This window comes from Eptatretus burgeri, chromosome 17 (assembly GCF_056783735.1).
Source record: "Eptatretus burgeri isolate ZD-2024b chromosome 17, Ebu_testis_v1, whole genome shotgun sequence".
Taxonomy (NCBI): domain Eukaryota; kingdom Metazoa; phylum Chordata; class Myxini; order Myxiniformes; family Myxinidae; genus Eptatretus; species Eptatretus burgeri.
The window spans coordinates 12,584,181-12,600,516 of record NC_140977.1 but is presented as its reverse complement, the minus strand read 5'-3'; the positions used below and the strand labels follow the sequence as shown (position 1 = coordinate 12,600,516).

The window sequence follows — 16,336 nt, the reverse complement described above, 5'->3', positions numbered from 1 at the left end:
CCTGAGTGAATTGCCAGACTCACTACCGCTCTGCACAGAGTGTGGTCCCAATCTCCTCCTCCTCCTCCTCCTCCCCCTCCTCCTCCTCCTCCCTCTCCTCCTCCCCTCCTCTTCCCCCTCCTCTTCCTCCTCCTCACGAGGGAAGCCTGAGTGAATTGCCAGACTCACCACCGCTGAAGCTGTTCTCTAAAAATGACTCGAGAGATATTGACCTTCACAAGCACGTGATCAGATGAACCAATCGGAGCAGAGGAAGAGCACAAGACATTGAAAGGGATGTTGGTCATAACCAAATCCATAATGGAGGATTTACCATTGACAGGACCTCAGCAGTCTAAAGGGTCGAAAGGTATATTCTTATAGTACGTAATTAATGGACACAAAAATATATGCCTCTCACACAAGCAACTCATCCATTTATAGTAGTTTTGTAGATTCCGATGGTAGAGGGGGAGACACGATGGAACTTCTCTCTCACAACTCGTCCACTAACGAATCTGCACTCAGGAAATCAAAATCACCGTCCGAGCTCCGATTACAACGAGCCGGAGATCGTGGGATTCCTCAGAGAAATTATTATTTATTTAATCGGACAACAGCACGGACCCCGCACGGGAACACGCGGGACGATGTGTAGAGACACAGCACGTACCGTGTCCCGACTCGTGACCCTCGGGTGGAGCGATCCTGGACCCGCAGTCCGTGTGAGAACCTTCCGGACCGAGCACGTTCCTTCCATCCGAGATACTCGTGGATCCCGGAGGGTTCTCTTTGTGTTCCTCACACGAGAAATCTCGATTCATGACGCACAGTACAGTGCAGTACGGTACAGTGGAGTACAGTGGAGTACAGTGGAGTACAGTGGAGTACAGTGGAGTACAGACAACAACGTGCCAGGAAAGACTGTGCACAAAAGCGATATCCTGAAAAAAGAGTTTATTCATCAATTCCAATCCGCAGATTCGCCACAGATTGAGGATATCGTTATGACGAATCTACACTTATGAGTTACGATGACCACAACTCGACCACAACCTTCATCACCCTTCACGGACTAAAGTTTGCTGAGGGCATTAAAAAAAAATCAGGGTCTGAGTGGGTTTACAAGGGGTCAAAGTGTGTCCAGATTTGACCCCCGAATAAGTATTTACTTTCTTCCCTGAAACGACCCTCACGATTTCCATGAAACTTGACCAGGCCTCATTGTCCTAAAAGATAAATTAATCCTTTAAAACACATTTTTTTTTCTTCGATTACATTTTGTCGTGGGAACGGATTCTGACGATATTTTGACGATTCGGTCGTTTATTATAATGACGTAATAGTGTTTCAAATATAATCCATTTTATCCTTATATTTATGCTCTAATTAGTCTATTTTTTTTTTGTGGTAGGCCAACATACGACCACCTTCGAAAATCGGTGCATTCACCTGCGCACTGTGATGTCATCTGTTTCTAAATATCACCCAAATGACGAAACTCGAATTCGAGCCCGAACTCCAACCCCAACAGGTGGAGGTTTTTTGTGTACATTGTCGAGGCTCATATGAGAGCTAACACAGCGCACAGCGAGGGGGGCATGAGACAAGAGGGGCGGGAAAGGGAAGGACAAAACAGTGGGGAACAGAGACATTAGGAGATCTGTGGAAGGGAGAGGGATGAGGAGGGGAACATGGGGTATACAAGATGGACATTACAGAGACTTTCAGGAAGGAAAGCAGAGCATTTGAAGGAAGTGGGCTGGTGGTGGATTAACGGGGGTAGAAAAGATCGAGGATTTGGATAGGGGATGATAAGAGGTGGTGGTGAACAGCTGTTTTGAAGGTCTGGAGGGAAGAATGGGATTGAATAGCGTGAGGGAGTTTATTCCAAAGGCGGGAAAAAAGAGGAATGAAAGAGTGAAGGTGAGCAGTGATTTGTGATTTTGGTAGTTTTACCAGAAGGGGGTTGCTGGCTAAACTTGAGCACGCTGTGGAAATATGAGCCGGACATATCGCAGATAGAGCAGGGGGGAAGGGGTGAGACCGGAGAGGAGACGGTAGAAGACAGAAAGACCACCGACCTGCCTGCGGTGAGAGAGTGAGAGGCCTAAAGACTCAGCCTCATCACGGGAGATACCGATGATCCGAAATGCCTTGGTTTCCACAGTGTGAAGCCGAGAAAGGTGAGAGCCAGGAGTACCAGCCCAGAGGGGAGAGCAATACTCCATCAGGCTGTGGACAGGAGCAGGAGTGTATGTGGTCAGGAGCTCAGGGTGTGCCGAGGAAGGACTTTGCATGACGGAGCATTCCCAGTCGGCAATGGCTTTGGAGACCAGGTTGGAAATGTGGCTTTCGCAGGAAAGATCATGACAGATCGTGAAACCCAGAAGCTTGAATGAAAGAACTTCTTCAAGAACATTGTTGAGAAAGTATATGGAGGGGGTGGGGGGGGAGGTCTAAACTGTCCTTTTGGAGAGAAATAGTGAGAGTGTGAGATTTGTTAGGATTGAGAGACATGTTCCACGTGTTGGACCCGTTTGTGATTTTACCCAAATCTGAAGAGGATGAAGAAGCTGCTGCTTCCCAGTCTGAGGGATGACAGATGGTATGGCAGAGGGTGGAGTCATCAGCAAAGATATAAAGAGGATTTTCCAGAGAGTTGGAGAGATCATTGATGAAAACCAGAAAATGAACAGGGCCCAGAACGCTGCCTTGAGGAACTCCAGCCTGGACAAGAAGAGGGGATGAGAGAATTACATTTAGGGCCACACGTTGGCTGCGACAGGTGAGGAAGTATGTGAGCCATGAGTGGAGATGTCCTTGGATACCATTGGAAGAGAGTTTGGTGTGCAGGGAAGGGTGCCAGACTGTGTCAAAAGCACGCGATATGTCTCGGCATATGGCTCTGATTTCATGTCCAGCATTGAGTACCTCCATCCATTGTTGGGAGAGCAGAAGCAGAATATCCAGGGTAGAGTGACCTTCTCTGAAACCAAATTGATGATCGGAAATGAAGCCATTGGAGAAGAGGAAGGATTTAATGTCAGAAGCGATGATTGATTCCATAACCTTGTTGATGATTGGGAGAAGGCTAATTGGTCTGTAGTTGCAGGTATCTGTTTTTGCACTTTTTTATGCATGGCAGTGATGTTTGCTGATTTCCAATCAGATGGCAGAAGACCTTGAGCAAATGAGAGGGTGAATAGAACAGAGAGAGGGTGAGCAAGAGCAGAGGAGTAGGTTTTTAGGACACGTGGGCTGATGCCGTCTGGACCGGTTGCAGAATCTGAGTCGAGGTTTGCTAGCAAGCTCTCCACTTTGTCAGAAGAAAAGGACACAGAATCCAGGGACAATTGGGGGCGACTGGGTGAGGTGGGTACAGAAAGCAATGGGTTTTGGACGCAAGATTTAGATGCATACACTGAGTTTAGGCATTCAGCCTTTTCACGTGTGGTATCAGCAATGCGGCCATTTGATGTAAGAGAGGGGATAAAGGGGGAACATACACCAGAAACTGATTTGATTAGATGCCATCAGCATTTGGAGGAGGGAGAGTGGTTTACGAGTTCAGACTTGAGCTTGGAAAGATGTTGTTTTCTGGCTCTCCTGAGGGTAGATACACACTTGTTCCGAGCTTTATGGAAGGAACTGAGATTACCCTCAGTTGGGTTTGCTTTCCATGAGGCAAAGGCAAGTTGTTTCAGGACAACTGCCTCAACACAAACTTCAGTGAACCATTGGTGGGAGGAAGGGGAGGAAAACTGAAGATGAGAGAGGATAAATCTGTGCATGAGGGAGAGCAAGTTTCTTTGAAAGAATTCCCAGGAGGAGTTGATGTTGGAGAATGCAGCGATGGGAGACCAGTCTAGAAGTTTGACGGCTGCTTGGAGACCCTGCCAGTCGGCTTGAGTGAAATGCCAAACTCGACGGCGGTGAGGTGGTTCTCTAATAACAGCCAGAGAGATGTTTACTTTGACAAGCACGTAGTCAGAAGAACCGATTGGAGCAGAGGAGGCACAGCAGATATTTTCAGGGAAATTTGTCAAAATCAGATCCAGAAGAGATGGAGTACCATTGGTTGAGATCCGGGTCGGGAAGTTGACCGATTGAGTCAGTCCCAAATAGTCGCAGAAGCCTTTTGCTGAAGTTCCATGACAGGTGAGAGAGGTTTCCTTCACCCAGCCAACTGGCATGATGACAATTGAAGTCACCACATATGAGGAAGAGAGAGTTCGGATGAGAGGATATAAGTTGGTCCATATTTTTGGATTGTGAAGTGTAAATGGAGTCATCACTGTTTGGTGGACGGTACAGTACACATATTCACATGAGGTGGGAGTGGAGGGAAGCCGTAGCCAGAGGTATTCTTGGGGGTGTGGGGGAGTGAGGGCAGTGCATGGAGAGTGAGGAATGGAGTCTTTGATGAAGAGAGCAACTCCTCCACCAGGGCGAGGCTCAGGTCTGTCATACCGGAGGAGGAAGTAACCAGGGAGAGATACTCGGGAGTCAGAGACGTCTTGAAGGAGGAAAGTTTCTGTTAGGCAGATTTTGTCTGGTTTGTCAGTGGCAACCTGTATGGAAAGATCTGTCAGGTTTGATCGAAGGTCCTGGATATTTGATTTCTACACTGTTAATGAAGAGGGAGGGAAGGGGAGGGGAGGGGGAGGGTAGGACAAGGGAGGAGTGGGGGGGGGGTAAGGAGAGTTGTTGAAAGTGTGGGGGATTGCAGAAGATCTTGGGGAGGGGGCCGGATGAGGGAGAGAAAAGGCTCTGTGGTGCTGGCTTGAGGTACAGTGGGGAGTAATAAGAGAGGCGGCAGAAGGCAGTTGAGGATTTACAGAGGTAGAGTGATTAGATGGAGGAGAGAGAGCAGGGGAAGGAGGCAGCTTTGTGGATGTGAGGGGGGGCAAGTTTGAGAAGGGTGTGTGAGGAGGGTGAATGGAGGGAGAGGAGTGAGTGGGGAGAGTTTAAGGAGAAATGTGGGGGAAGGGGAGTTTTTGAGAAAGGTGGGGGGGGGGAGTTTTTGAGAAAGGTGAGAGGGAAGCTTGGAGGAGGAAGAGTGTGATGGTTGCTTTGAGAGGGAAGGGTGAGAGGGGTGAATTGGCACTGAAGTTGGAAGAAAATGATGATTGAAAGAAAACGAACATGCAAAACAAGCTGGTTTTTTTAATTTTTAGTTCAGAAATGCGACTAAAGACATTTCTTGAGGGATGCAATAAAGGCGAATTAAGACAATGGAGAGAAGAAATATTGAAACAGTTGGATTTTTTAGACAAGGTATGAAGGAGAGGTCGAATTGAGAGCAGTCTGTTGAGATAGAAAGTCGTGAATTATGATACAGTAATGAGAACCACACGTGTGAAAGAGGAAGATGAAGCATTATAAGAGATCGTTTTTATTATTTTTATTATTATTTGATGGAGATTACATGACATTATGTGAAGGAAAGGTTGAAGAAAATATCGTGAGGTGAATGGTGAATTTGGATCGCTAAACGCAGAGGGTCGAAACAGATCATGTAGTTACAGGAGAACCACATGGTTACGGGAGGTGTACAGTCAAAAGTGAATTTATTTATTTATTTATTTATATTTTACTAAGGATTACATAACATTCGGAAAAGGAAAGGTTGAAGTAAAATTGTGGAGGTGTGTGGTGAATTTGGATTGGTAAACGCAAAGTGAAGCTGATGGATCAATGAAAAGTATCCGTGAGAGGGTAGAGAGACACGTGGTTGCAGGAGGTGTATACATAGAAAGGATACAAGGAAAAAAAAATGTTTTTGATTTTTGAAGATGAGGTAAGATTAGGGAATGGAAGGTGGTCGGAAGAGATCGTGAAGGTAATGGTGAGAGTGGGTCAGCTCAAATAGAAAAAAGATAGTGTGCTGGAAGAAGAAGAAGGAGGAGGAGGAGGAGGAGCATCAGTACTCATGGATATGGAGGGAGAAAGGGTTTTTTTTTTTTAATTTAACACAAGAAACAGAGGGTGTAGTTGGGAGGGAATAGATGGGGGGGGGGGCATTGGGAAAGTGGGGAAAATAGGAATTGAAGGTAATAGGGAGAGAATACAAATAAAAACGATCGTACACAAAGACGGGAAGGACGGGTAGGCCTCAAGGAACCCGGTAAGATAAGGTCGGCAAAAGCTCACAAAATAGCACGATTTTTGAAACAAAACCGAACTAGGAACACACAGTGAACATGTCGGTAAGAAAATAAACAGTCAAAACGGGACAGATAACGACCGGAAACTTAACTTTGAGAAAGTCGGCAGAGACCCCTGAGAGAAGCTGCCATCTCCCCAAAGCCAGTACCGGAAGTCAAAAGTGGCTATAAGTGGCTTTTGAGTTTTTTTGACCAACACAAGTATCTTTTTTTTTACACCATGTTGCCAATGTTGGACCGACGTTAGCAAATCAGCGCTGCTTTTACACCATATTGACATCGTTGGACCGACATTGGTAAATCGACATCGTTTTTACACCATATTACTATCGTTGGACTGACTTTGGTAAATCGACATCGTTTTTACACCATATTACTATCGTTGGACTGACTTTGGAAAATTAACGTCGCTTTTACACCATATTACCATCGTTGGACCAACGTTGGCAAATCGACGTCACTTTCACACCATATTGCCATTGTTGGGCCGATGTTGGCAAATCGACGTCACTTTTCCACCAAATTGCCATTGTTGGACCGACGATGGAAATCTGCTTGCGACCGTTTCAACCTTTGCCGATAAATTGGCAACGTTGGCCAATGCCGGTGTAACAGGATAAGTCGCCCCATGGACAACTCCCCCCCCCTGGGGGGGGGGGTACTTGTCCTAGGATGTCTCACCCCTCCCTGGATAACTTGCCCCCCTATGGCCAAAAATAGATTTATACTAAAAATATATACCTCTCTAATCAGGTATTGATTATTCTGGGGGAGGGGGGGAGCAAGTTATCCAGGGTGGGGGCAACTTATCCTAGGACAACTTATCCGGGGGGGGTAGTTGTCCGGAGGGGGGGGGTAGTTAAACTGTTACACCGGTGTGCTATCTAGTTCCTGATGCCTTGCAAATCCCATAAAAAATTGTATATTTGGTCATTTTCAAGGTCAAAGGTCATTACCATTCCAGGATCACTACTTTTGACTTCTCAAAAAGTATTTTCCAAATTTAGATGTTACTTGGTGGGAATCTTCTTTATATGCTATTTTCATGAGTTTGTTAAAACCATCAGGTAATTTACATATTTTGTGGGTCATCCATGCCTAACAGCAGTTCCCTGGTTCAACCAGGTAAGCACAGAGGCATTAGCCCCAATTTTTGGGGGCTGGGTACCCTTCTCCGACAGCTTCATCGATGTCTCACCTCAAATGAACAATTTTTTGGAGTGTTTTCTGTGTTGGTATAAACGGGAATTAAACGTAAAGTGATGATGTGGACCGTGAAGCATTGCACATGTTTACCTTACAGACAATGACAGTCCACTCAGAAGAAGAACAATCATTAGTGATAAAAAAAAAACACAGTAAGTCCCCGAAATTCGCTGGGGATACATTCCTGGAAAATGTCGCGAATGTTGAATCCACGAATGTCAGGACATTGCTTCAATGGGATAAAGAGGGATAGGTTCCCGGCGGTTCGTGATACATGGGGCAAAATTTTAAAATTTTACAAACACGAATACACATCATTACAGTTTCATTTAAAATGCTTACAAATAAAAACACAACAATAACAGGTCCTGTTTCCAACTTTTATTGAAGACACGGAATCGTATGACGTAACTTTTCATGTGATTACAATGATTTAAAGTCCAGTAAACTCCTCTGAAGAGGACGAAGATGAGGGTTGCCAATGAGTCCTGCACTGAAAGGGATGCAGGTGAGGACGCTGAAAGGGGATGCAGGTTAGGGTCCTGATGAGTCCCACACCAAAGTGGATCCAGGTGAGGGCATTGAATGTGTTGAGGTGGAGGAGCCAATGCAATGCGAAAAAAGGGTTATCGAGAGCTGTTTCGCTGAGTGCTGCAGGTTTCTGTGCAGCTCTTTGTACGGAAGCAAAACATCATCCAGCCCCCTCTTGAACCGAAGGTACTGTTCCATGACTGGGTTGGCATCTTGCAACCTGTCAGCTACTGCCCTCATATCCTACAGCACCTCACTCAAGAACTTGAAGGTGAGGTTGGGCTACGACACCTCTTAAATCCTCTTCACTTCCCTCCTCCTCAGAAACCTTGATGGCCTCCAACTCCTCCTCTGTCAGCTCCTCGCCATGTGAGGCAATAAGGTCATCCAATTCCTCAGGCTGCATGTCGTCGAAGACTTCCCCTCTCACCTCCCATGCCAAACCAACAATTTTCCGCCTGTCTTCAGTGTTGTCAGGAAAACTTTTGAAGTTGTCGACTGCCTGTGGCCATAGATTCTATCAGCAAGCGTTGATGGTGGATGCCTTGACGTTGTTGAGAGAGTCCTTGATGGTGCGGATACAGTGTGCTATGTTGAAGTCTTTCCAAGAATCCCCAAAAGTAAGTTCGGAGTGAGACTCCATAGCATCCAAGATGCGACAGAAGGTGCGGTGGGTGTAATAAGTTTTAAATGCTGAAATTATCCCTTAGTGGAGTGTTTGGATCGGTAGGTGGTGTTGGGTGTCAGGAAGATGACCTCAACATTTGATTGGGCCACCTTCAAAACCTCGGGGTGGCCACGCACGTTGTTCACCAGCAGGAGGATCTTGCAAGAAAGATTCTGTGCTGCCAGTACAGGTACATCTCCATTTGAGGGACTAAACAGTTGTTGAAGCAATCCATAAAAATGGCAGCTGTACCCATGCCTTCTTGTTGGCCCTCCAAAATGATGGGCTGAGTTAACTCATCTGGTGTTATATAACAGCATGACAGGGGCTCAAACTGATGAGCCTAAAATGTTAAGCCAGCCAACTTGACTGTTAAGCCAACACCTGGTGAATTTTCTTGCATGAAGAACATAAAATAACGTTGTTTTTTTGTGTTATTAAGATCATGAAAGGTACCTTAAATAATAATGATGATAAACTTCATCTAATAATGCGATATCTATGTTGATGATGGCAACGACAAAGACGAGTTAATGGAGATGACAGTGACGATTATGTTGAGGATGTTGAGGGGGTTATTGATTTGAAGGCCTATGTTAATGAGGTGAATAAATATGAAAAATAGTGTTATGTTTGTGGGGTATATGGAGGAACATAGTAAAGGTAGGATTGTATCGAGTAGCATTGTCCGTGGACGAGCAGGAGATATCTTGATGTAATTTAAGTTGGGGAAACTGTCAGCTAAAGTTGTTACATGTCACCTAACGGTGGTGGTGCTGCATTAACTAGGTCGGGTCTAAGGCTAATTTCTCCCAGTATGTGATTGCCCACTGTGACCTTTTCCTATGTTTTTGCATTTACAAAACCGGAAATAAAAGAACCATGGTTTCAACAACATCAGAGCTCAACATTTCCGAGCGGGGAAAAAAGCCCCGCCTTCCCGGCTTCGGACCGGCAAGTCCCACCCCTGAGGCTTTAGATTGGTCGGTGTGAAGTCAGAGACAATAGGGCATGATTGGAGAGCAGAGAGTTGGGTGAGGTATGCGGTGGAGAAGGAAGGGTCTCACTGGCTGACTTGTCCTCGACACGACGAAGAAGGCTGCGTGATTCTCGTGTTCGTGCCACGTGAGTTTGCCCGTGTGCTGGACAAGACACCAGCCATTACTGTCCGGCTGAGTCATGAAGTTGTATGTTTATGAGAGAGTGAGAGAGTGAGAGTGAGAGTGAGAGAGTGAGAGTGAGAGTGAGAGAGAGAAGAGGAGCGCGTCTCTCAGCAATAACTCGGCGTTATCCCGTTGTGTGTTCGAGGAGGAAGGTGGGCCATTGTGGCGAGCAGACCTGGTGTTACGAGAGGAGTGGAGTCGGCATATTCATTCATGAGAAGCTGCACGGCGGTTAGTTGAGCACTGCTGTTGAATACCGCCACATTAATTACCTCATGTACGGTTCACATGCAGAGTGGTTTGGCGATATTTTTGGTGCGGTTTCCCACACAGGACGACACGGTTTGATCGCCAAGCTCATAAAAGATAATCTCTGGATGCCCAGCTAAGTGCTAGAATAAATGGAGGGATTTTCTTTCATTTTATCTTTCCCCCTTGTCTGTATTAAAGTCCGTGTGGAGACGTCTCAAAATTAGCTTTACTTTACCTCATGTTACATTACCTCGTGCTTTGATTTATCTATAAATTACTAAAACTCTCATCATGTATGTATGTATGTATGTTCCCAAAATACAGCCAAACGGTACATGATAGCGCAAAAATTTTAGGGCCACCTGACTCATCATTCTCCTGCGGTGTGCAGTATCAAGTTTCGTTAAAATCGGGCCACGAAAAAAATTATTAAAAAATCAATTCCCGATTCAGTCAAGTACTCTTCGGGAGAATTTGATCAATGCAAACAACCTCAGCAGTACAGTTCACTGGACCTATCTTTATTTTTTTTGAAATGATTTTTTTTATCAACAGCTGTCACCACGGGAACCCAACGGGTTCATGGGTCATCTAGTTTCTATTATAAATATTTGATTTATGTTCATTAAACCCTTATTTATTAAAGTTGCCTGTGTCTGTTGGTTCGAATATAAACCCTGTGCCTCCCTCCGTCTTGGTGAACACCTCTGGTACGTGCTTCCCCTCCTCCCGTTCCGCGCGCACCATAATCTAAGGATCACGTGTTTCCTCCAAGGGAGAATCGTTCAGCAATCCATCTAGGTCGGTGTTAACCTCCCCGTTCACGGCAATTGGGTCGGGGTAATTCACTTAACCAACGTAGACACGCCAATAGTTTGCCAACCCGCTATTGTTCGAGTGCATCGACAGTTTTTAATTTTTTTTGATGTGCAAATCTTGCATCAATAAATTCATTGCGATAGAACGAATCCGTGAAGAGGAAATCCACGAATGGCAAGGCCCTCCTTCCTGTACTTCAATTTTAATAAAAGAATGATTTTTTAAAATCGTTTTAAAAATCCAGAAGTTTAGTGCACGTGAAGCAGTTTTATACACCAACGCCCTTTATCTACTGTAATAAGATGACGTTGCATCACAATTTAGGAGATGCATGGAGGTTTTATTGATCACCATCAAACGCAGTGTCAATGAGCATGGTACGTCACCATTATTGTGGCCTCTTCTTTACCACTCACCCCAAAAAACATGCCACACCCGCTAATGCTATATATCGATACATTGCATGGTTCTTGGAAGCATTATGGAAGCAATTTGTCCAATACAGTGTTCAAATATATGTATAATTCAATTTAAATAATCGTTTAAAAAGGTTAAAAAGTGTGTAAATATTAAAAATTCTGGGTTTTACCACCATTTTCCACATGTCTATTACATACATCTATCTATCTACATATATATATATATATATATATATATATATATATATATATATACAGATATATATAGATATAGATATATATACAGATATATATATATATAGATATATATATATATGTATGTATGTATGTTCCCAAAATACAGCCAAAACGATACACGATAGCGCAAAAAAATTCAGCCCACCTGACTCACCATTCTTCTGTCGTGTGCAGTATCAAGTTTCGTTCAAATCGGGCAATGAAAAAATTATTAAAAAATCAATTCCCGATTCAGTCAAGTACTCTTCGGGAGAATTTAATCAATGCAAACAACCTCAGCGGTATAGATCGCTGGAGCTATCTTTTTTTTTCTTGAAATGATTTATTTTAAAATCTCAAACATTTAGTATAGACAAAGAACAATTTATTTTTAAGCATAAAATAAACTGCCATTTTGATCTAATCCTTCCGTGTTCATGAATAAATAAAATTGTGTTCAGAAGATTACACACAATAATTTCTCCGACTTTCTTTTCTCCATTTTTTTTTTCACATTGACGTGCAATATAAAGTTTCGGTCAAATCGGGCAACGAGAAAAATTATTTTAAAAATCAATTCCCAATTCAGTCAAGTACTCTTCGGGATTATTCGATCAATGCAAACAACCTCAGCGGGATAGTTCGCTGGAGCTATCTTTTTTTTAATGATGTTTTATCAACCGCTGTCACAACGGGTTCACGGGTCGTCTAGTTAGTTATATTAGTGCCTGTCGTTTGTGTCCATTATGACGTCCTTAAAAACAGTCAGTTTCCTGTTTGGAATGATTTTCACAGCTTGGAATGATTTTCAGAGTGTTTCTTGGTGGGAATGATATTTTGGGACAAATTCAGAACCAAGGTATAGTAAAACGAAAGACTTGTCTTCATAATCATGTTCCGATTCATGTTCAAAATATACCATTCGATTCAAACAAGTTGTTACTCAATCATAAACTGATAATACAGAGAGACGGCCGTACGAATGGACATAAACCAATTGCTTAACACCACTTTCACTTTGCGTGCACTGAGAAACTAATCCCGATTTCAAGAGATGGAAACTCCAAATGCAGAACATCCTACATCACAAGATGAATATGTGTACAACTTCCATCATGGTGATAGTTCTTAATATCCATATTATATTTGGTTGGGGTAACAACGACTACAACTTCCACAAACATCTCTCAGCATCTCTCCAGGTTCGTGATAGGACAGGAAACGTAGCAGAGGCACCACTACCGAAAGCAGACACAAATCCTGAATCTACACATACAGTCTGTAAAGTGACAAAGTATGGGCTAAAATCTATTACCCAGCTTCAGACGTGCATAATAAGCAGAGCGGACCCACCTGTCACTACGTTTTCAAAACACAGTGAAACTGTTTACATTGAATTCTAAGACAGGAGAGAAGGGAGAAGAAACAGACTTGACTTGAAAACGCTCGAACAAGAGAGTTCATAGAACAAGAGTTCGAAACTTTAGAAAATAAAAACAAAATAAACCATTGAATCAAAAGTTTACTGTTGCTGATGCACCCTCGTTTACACCACCTGATTTCACACATTAAATTAGTTATTTCTTTATTTTGACATTGTTTGTGTACTTTATAACGTCCCAAACTGCCCGGGACGAGACGCTGTACAATTTGCCAAATTCAGAGCCAAAGTACTGCTAAAGTGCAGGTCCTTGTTCCGATTCTTGTTCTACAGTGTTCAAAATTCAATTGAAATTGAGCAATTCCTCAATCACAGAAATCGATTGAAGGACAGAAAGAGCCTTCGGGGCAGCGTCTTTGGCAGAGGGCATGCCTGTGCTGCAATGCCCTCTGCTGGTTAGGGCAGGAATTTGGAATTTGGCCGTGGTTCCGGCGATAGCTCGCCTACTCCTCGCCAAGGACACCATGGGATCTTTAACATCCCCCAACAAATGCTGGCAGACGGGACACCCATTTAACATCCATCCGAGGGATGGCACACACACACACTGATGTATCACTCTGCCTGCGAAACACAGGGATGACAGTTTCTAGCTGGTTCCGAATTCGAACTTTAGAGCCTGAAGAAAAAAAAACCGAATCCCTTTGACAGTGTCTTCAGCAGAGCAGTCTTCTCTACTCTCAAAATTGTACAGTTTGTGTCTGTCAAAGTCTGTTTCTCCCTACCTGGAAGCAAGTGTAATCCCTCTCTTTTAAGGCTCTTGTCAAAAAATCAGTTCTGTCCACCTATTGTCAAATTAGCCTTTAACCCATTATGAGCATAGTGTTTGAATACCTGATCAAACTGTATCCCATTAGACATCTGTAAACCCACAATCTCCTAGCTGATGACAGTTTATGGCTAGGTTGGGATTCAAACCCAGACATGCAGCTTCGAGGCGAGTACGCATACCTCTATCTATGCCATCCTATCAGCCCACAGACAGAGTGCACCAATTGCTTAACCCCAATTTGTGCTCTGCACATGGGGTCATCAACTTTGATTTGAATGGAAGTGTACAACCCATTGAACAGGTGGTGCGTGCAGAATGGAATGAATGGCATCAACTGGAACATTCAGAGCTCACGCGTTTCACCAGAGAGAAATCTGAGATACTGATACACCGGATAGTGTGTTATCAAATCACCCACAAAGTACCTGATCAAAATGCAACTTACACATTTCTGTGCAGGTAACTGAGAGAATACTGGAAAGTGAACATGGAACATCATGCTCTGCTCGGGTTGTAGTTGATATGGGAATCTGGGTCAAAGCTATCAAGGTCAGGGTCATCAAACAAACATCTGACCTATGAACAAAGTGCATTGTCCTCCACCTGGGTCCTTTACAAACAACAATACACTTCATGCCATGTCCTGGTATTCTGTTTGGTTGTGCTCAGTTGCACGACCTCTTCATAGAACCAGGAATTCTTTATGAGGGTTCAGTGGTGGTGTATCCACTGTAAGGGTCAAAACAAGACTGAGAAACAGAATCAAGTAACACGTTATTTTATACACTATTAATTTCTCCAAATTTACATATAAATGGACAAAAAGTCAAGGAATCTGATGAGATTATCACAGAGGCAGTAGACCAAGCAGAAGAAGCTGAACGACAGGAGGAAGGTAATAACATCACGTAGAAGACCTGAAGTCGTCCAAACCGCCATAATCTACTCACATTGAGATAATGTCATAGATGTATGCAATATGAAAGCAAAAATCTCATGCTTCCCTCCAGGTCTTCAAGACAGCTGTTCACCACCATGTCTGATCAACCCACACACCCCAAAACCATGATCTTTTATACCCCTGTCTATCCCCACAATAAACACCCTCCCGAAACTCCAAGACCTCCTGCCCAATTCCCAGTTTTTCCTTCCCGAGAATTTGCTTCTGTATCCATATTGTCCATCCCGTGCATCCTCACCACCTACGCTTTCCTTCCCACATCACATACTTGGCCAAGTCTTGCCTATTTTATCCTTCAACCACACTGTTGATGTTTCCCCTTCTCTCTACTGTTTATTTTGCTCTGTTGTATCCTGATACATTCAGTGTTCTCGCTCTTCCACAAGCTTTCACTTTGTCTGCAAAAAAGTATATTAAAAAATAAGACCACTGGATCTGTAGCTTATCTGGGCCTTGGCCTAATGTTGGAAATCAAATTCAGTAGCATTCTGACTAGTGGGTCTGGAGAGGAAGGTTTTTGAAGGAATTTATGTAATTTTCCCAAACATTTAGTAAACCTGCCATTTTGATACACTTCCGGTCACGTGATCGGCATGACTTCCACAATTTAATTAACATCCCTCCCCCGGCCTAATGTTGCAACCCAAATTTGGTAGCATTCTGACTGGTGGGTTGAGAGAAGATTTTGGAAGGAATTTGTGCAACCACCATTTTGACAAACTTCCGGTCAAGTGATCAGCCTGGCCTCAGCAATTTAACATCAAGACCCTGTCCTAATGTTGTCACTCAAATTTAGTAGCATTCTGACTAGTGGGTTGAGAGAAGATTTTGGAAGGAATTTGTGCAACCACCATTTTGACAAACCTCCGGTCAAGTGATCAGCATGGCCTCCGCAATTTAACATCAAGACCCTGTCCTAATGTTGTCACTCAAATTTGGTGGCATTCTGACTGTTGGGTCTGGAGGAGAAGATTTTTGAAGAAATTTATGAGATTTTCCCAAAAATTGACTAAGTTGGCCATTTTGACACACGGTCACATGATCAACATGGCCTCCACAATTTAATGTCAGGACCGTGTCCTAATGTTGCAACCCAAATTTTGTAGTATTCTGACTGGTGAGTCTGGAAAAGAAGATTTTGGAAGGAATTTGCGCGACCACCATTTTGGCACTTCCGGTCATCTGATCGGCATGATCTCCACAAATTAACATCAGGACCCTTTCCTAATGTTGTAACCCAAATTTAGTAACATTCTGACTGGTGGGTCTGGAGAAGAAGATTTTTCAGGAATTTATGAGATTTTCCCAAAAATTGACTGTCGGCCATTTTGACACACTTCGGTCATGTGATCGGCATGACCTCCATAATTTAACATCCCTACCCTGGCCTAGTGTTGTAACCCAAATATGATAGCATTCTGACTGGTGGAATAGGAGAGGAAGATTTTTGAATAAATTTAATAAGTCGGCCATTTTGACCTACTTAAAATGATGTGACCAGAACAAGGTTTGCAATCCCTGTTTTCAGCCAGGAGAGGAACGTTGCTGCAAAATTTCAGCCGGATCGGCCCAGCGGTTTGGCCGAAGAAGTTAAAAAAGGACATGGATGGTGTGCGATGACAATACCTTATTTGGAATGTCAATTCCAGATAAGTTAATAAACTGTTGCTCCTGTTCACACCTCATCATCATCCTCATCTTGCTCCTCTTCTCTTCTCTCTGCTGTTCTCCTTGGACTTC

General features: G+C 43.7%; 1 protein-coding gene across 3 annotated transcripts in view; it reads right to left on the bottom strand.

The window, feature by feature from the left end:
* The window catches only part of LOC147009336 (uncharacterized), a 142,761-nt gene that overhangs the window by 91,078 nt on the left and 35,347 nt on the right, over positions 1-16,336 (bottom strand). Inside the window, exon 1 of one of the 3 annotated variants that reach the window (XM_085861777.1) lies at positions 653-1,623. The exons of the other annotated variants lie outside the window; for them this stretch is intronic. Within the exon in view, the coding sequence (XP_085717903.1) occupies positions 653-944 (292 nt within the window). The 5' untranslated portion in view covers positions 945-1,623. Of the gene's footprint in view, positions 1-652; positions 1,624-16,336 lie in introns of those variants that run through there. 3 annotated transcript variants of the gene reach the window in all.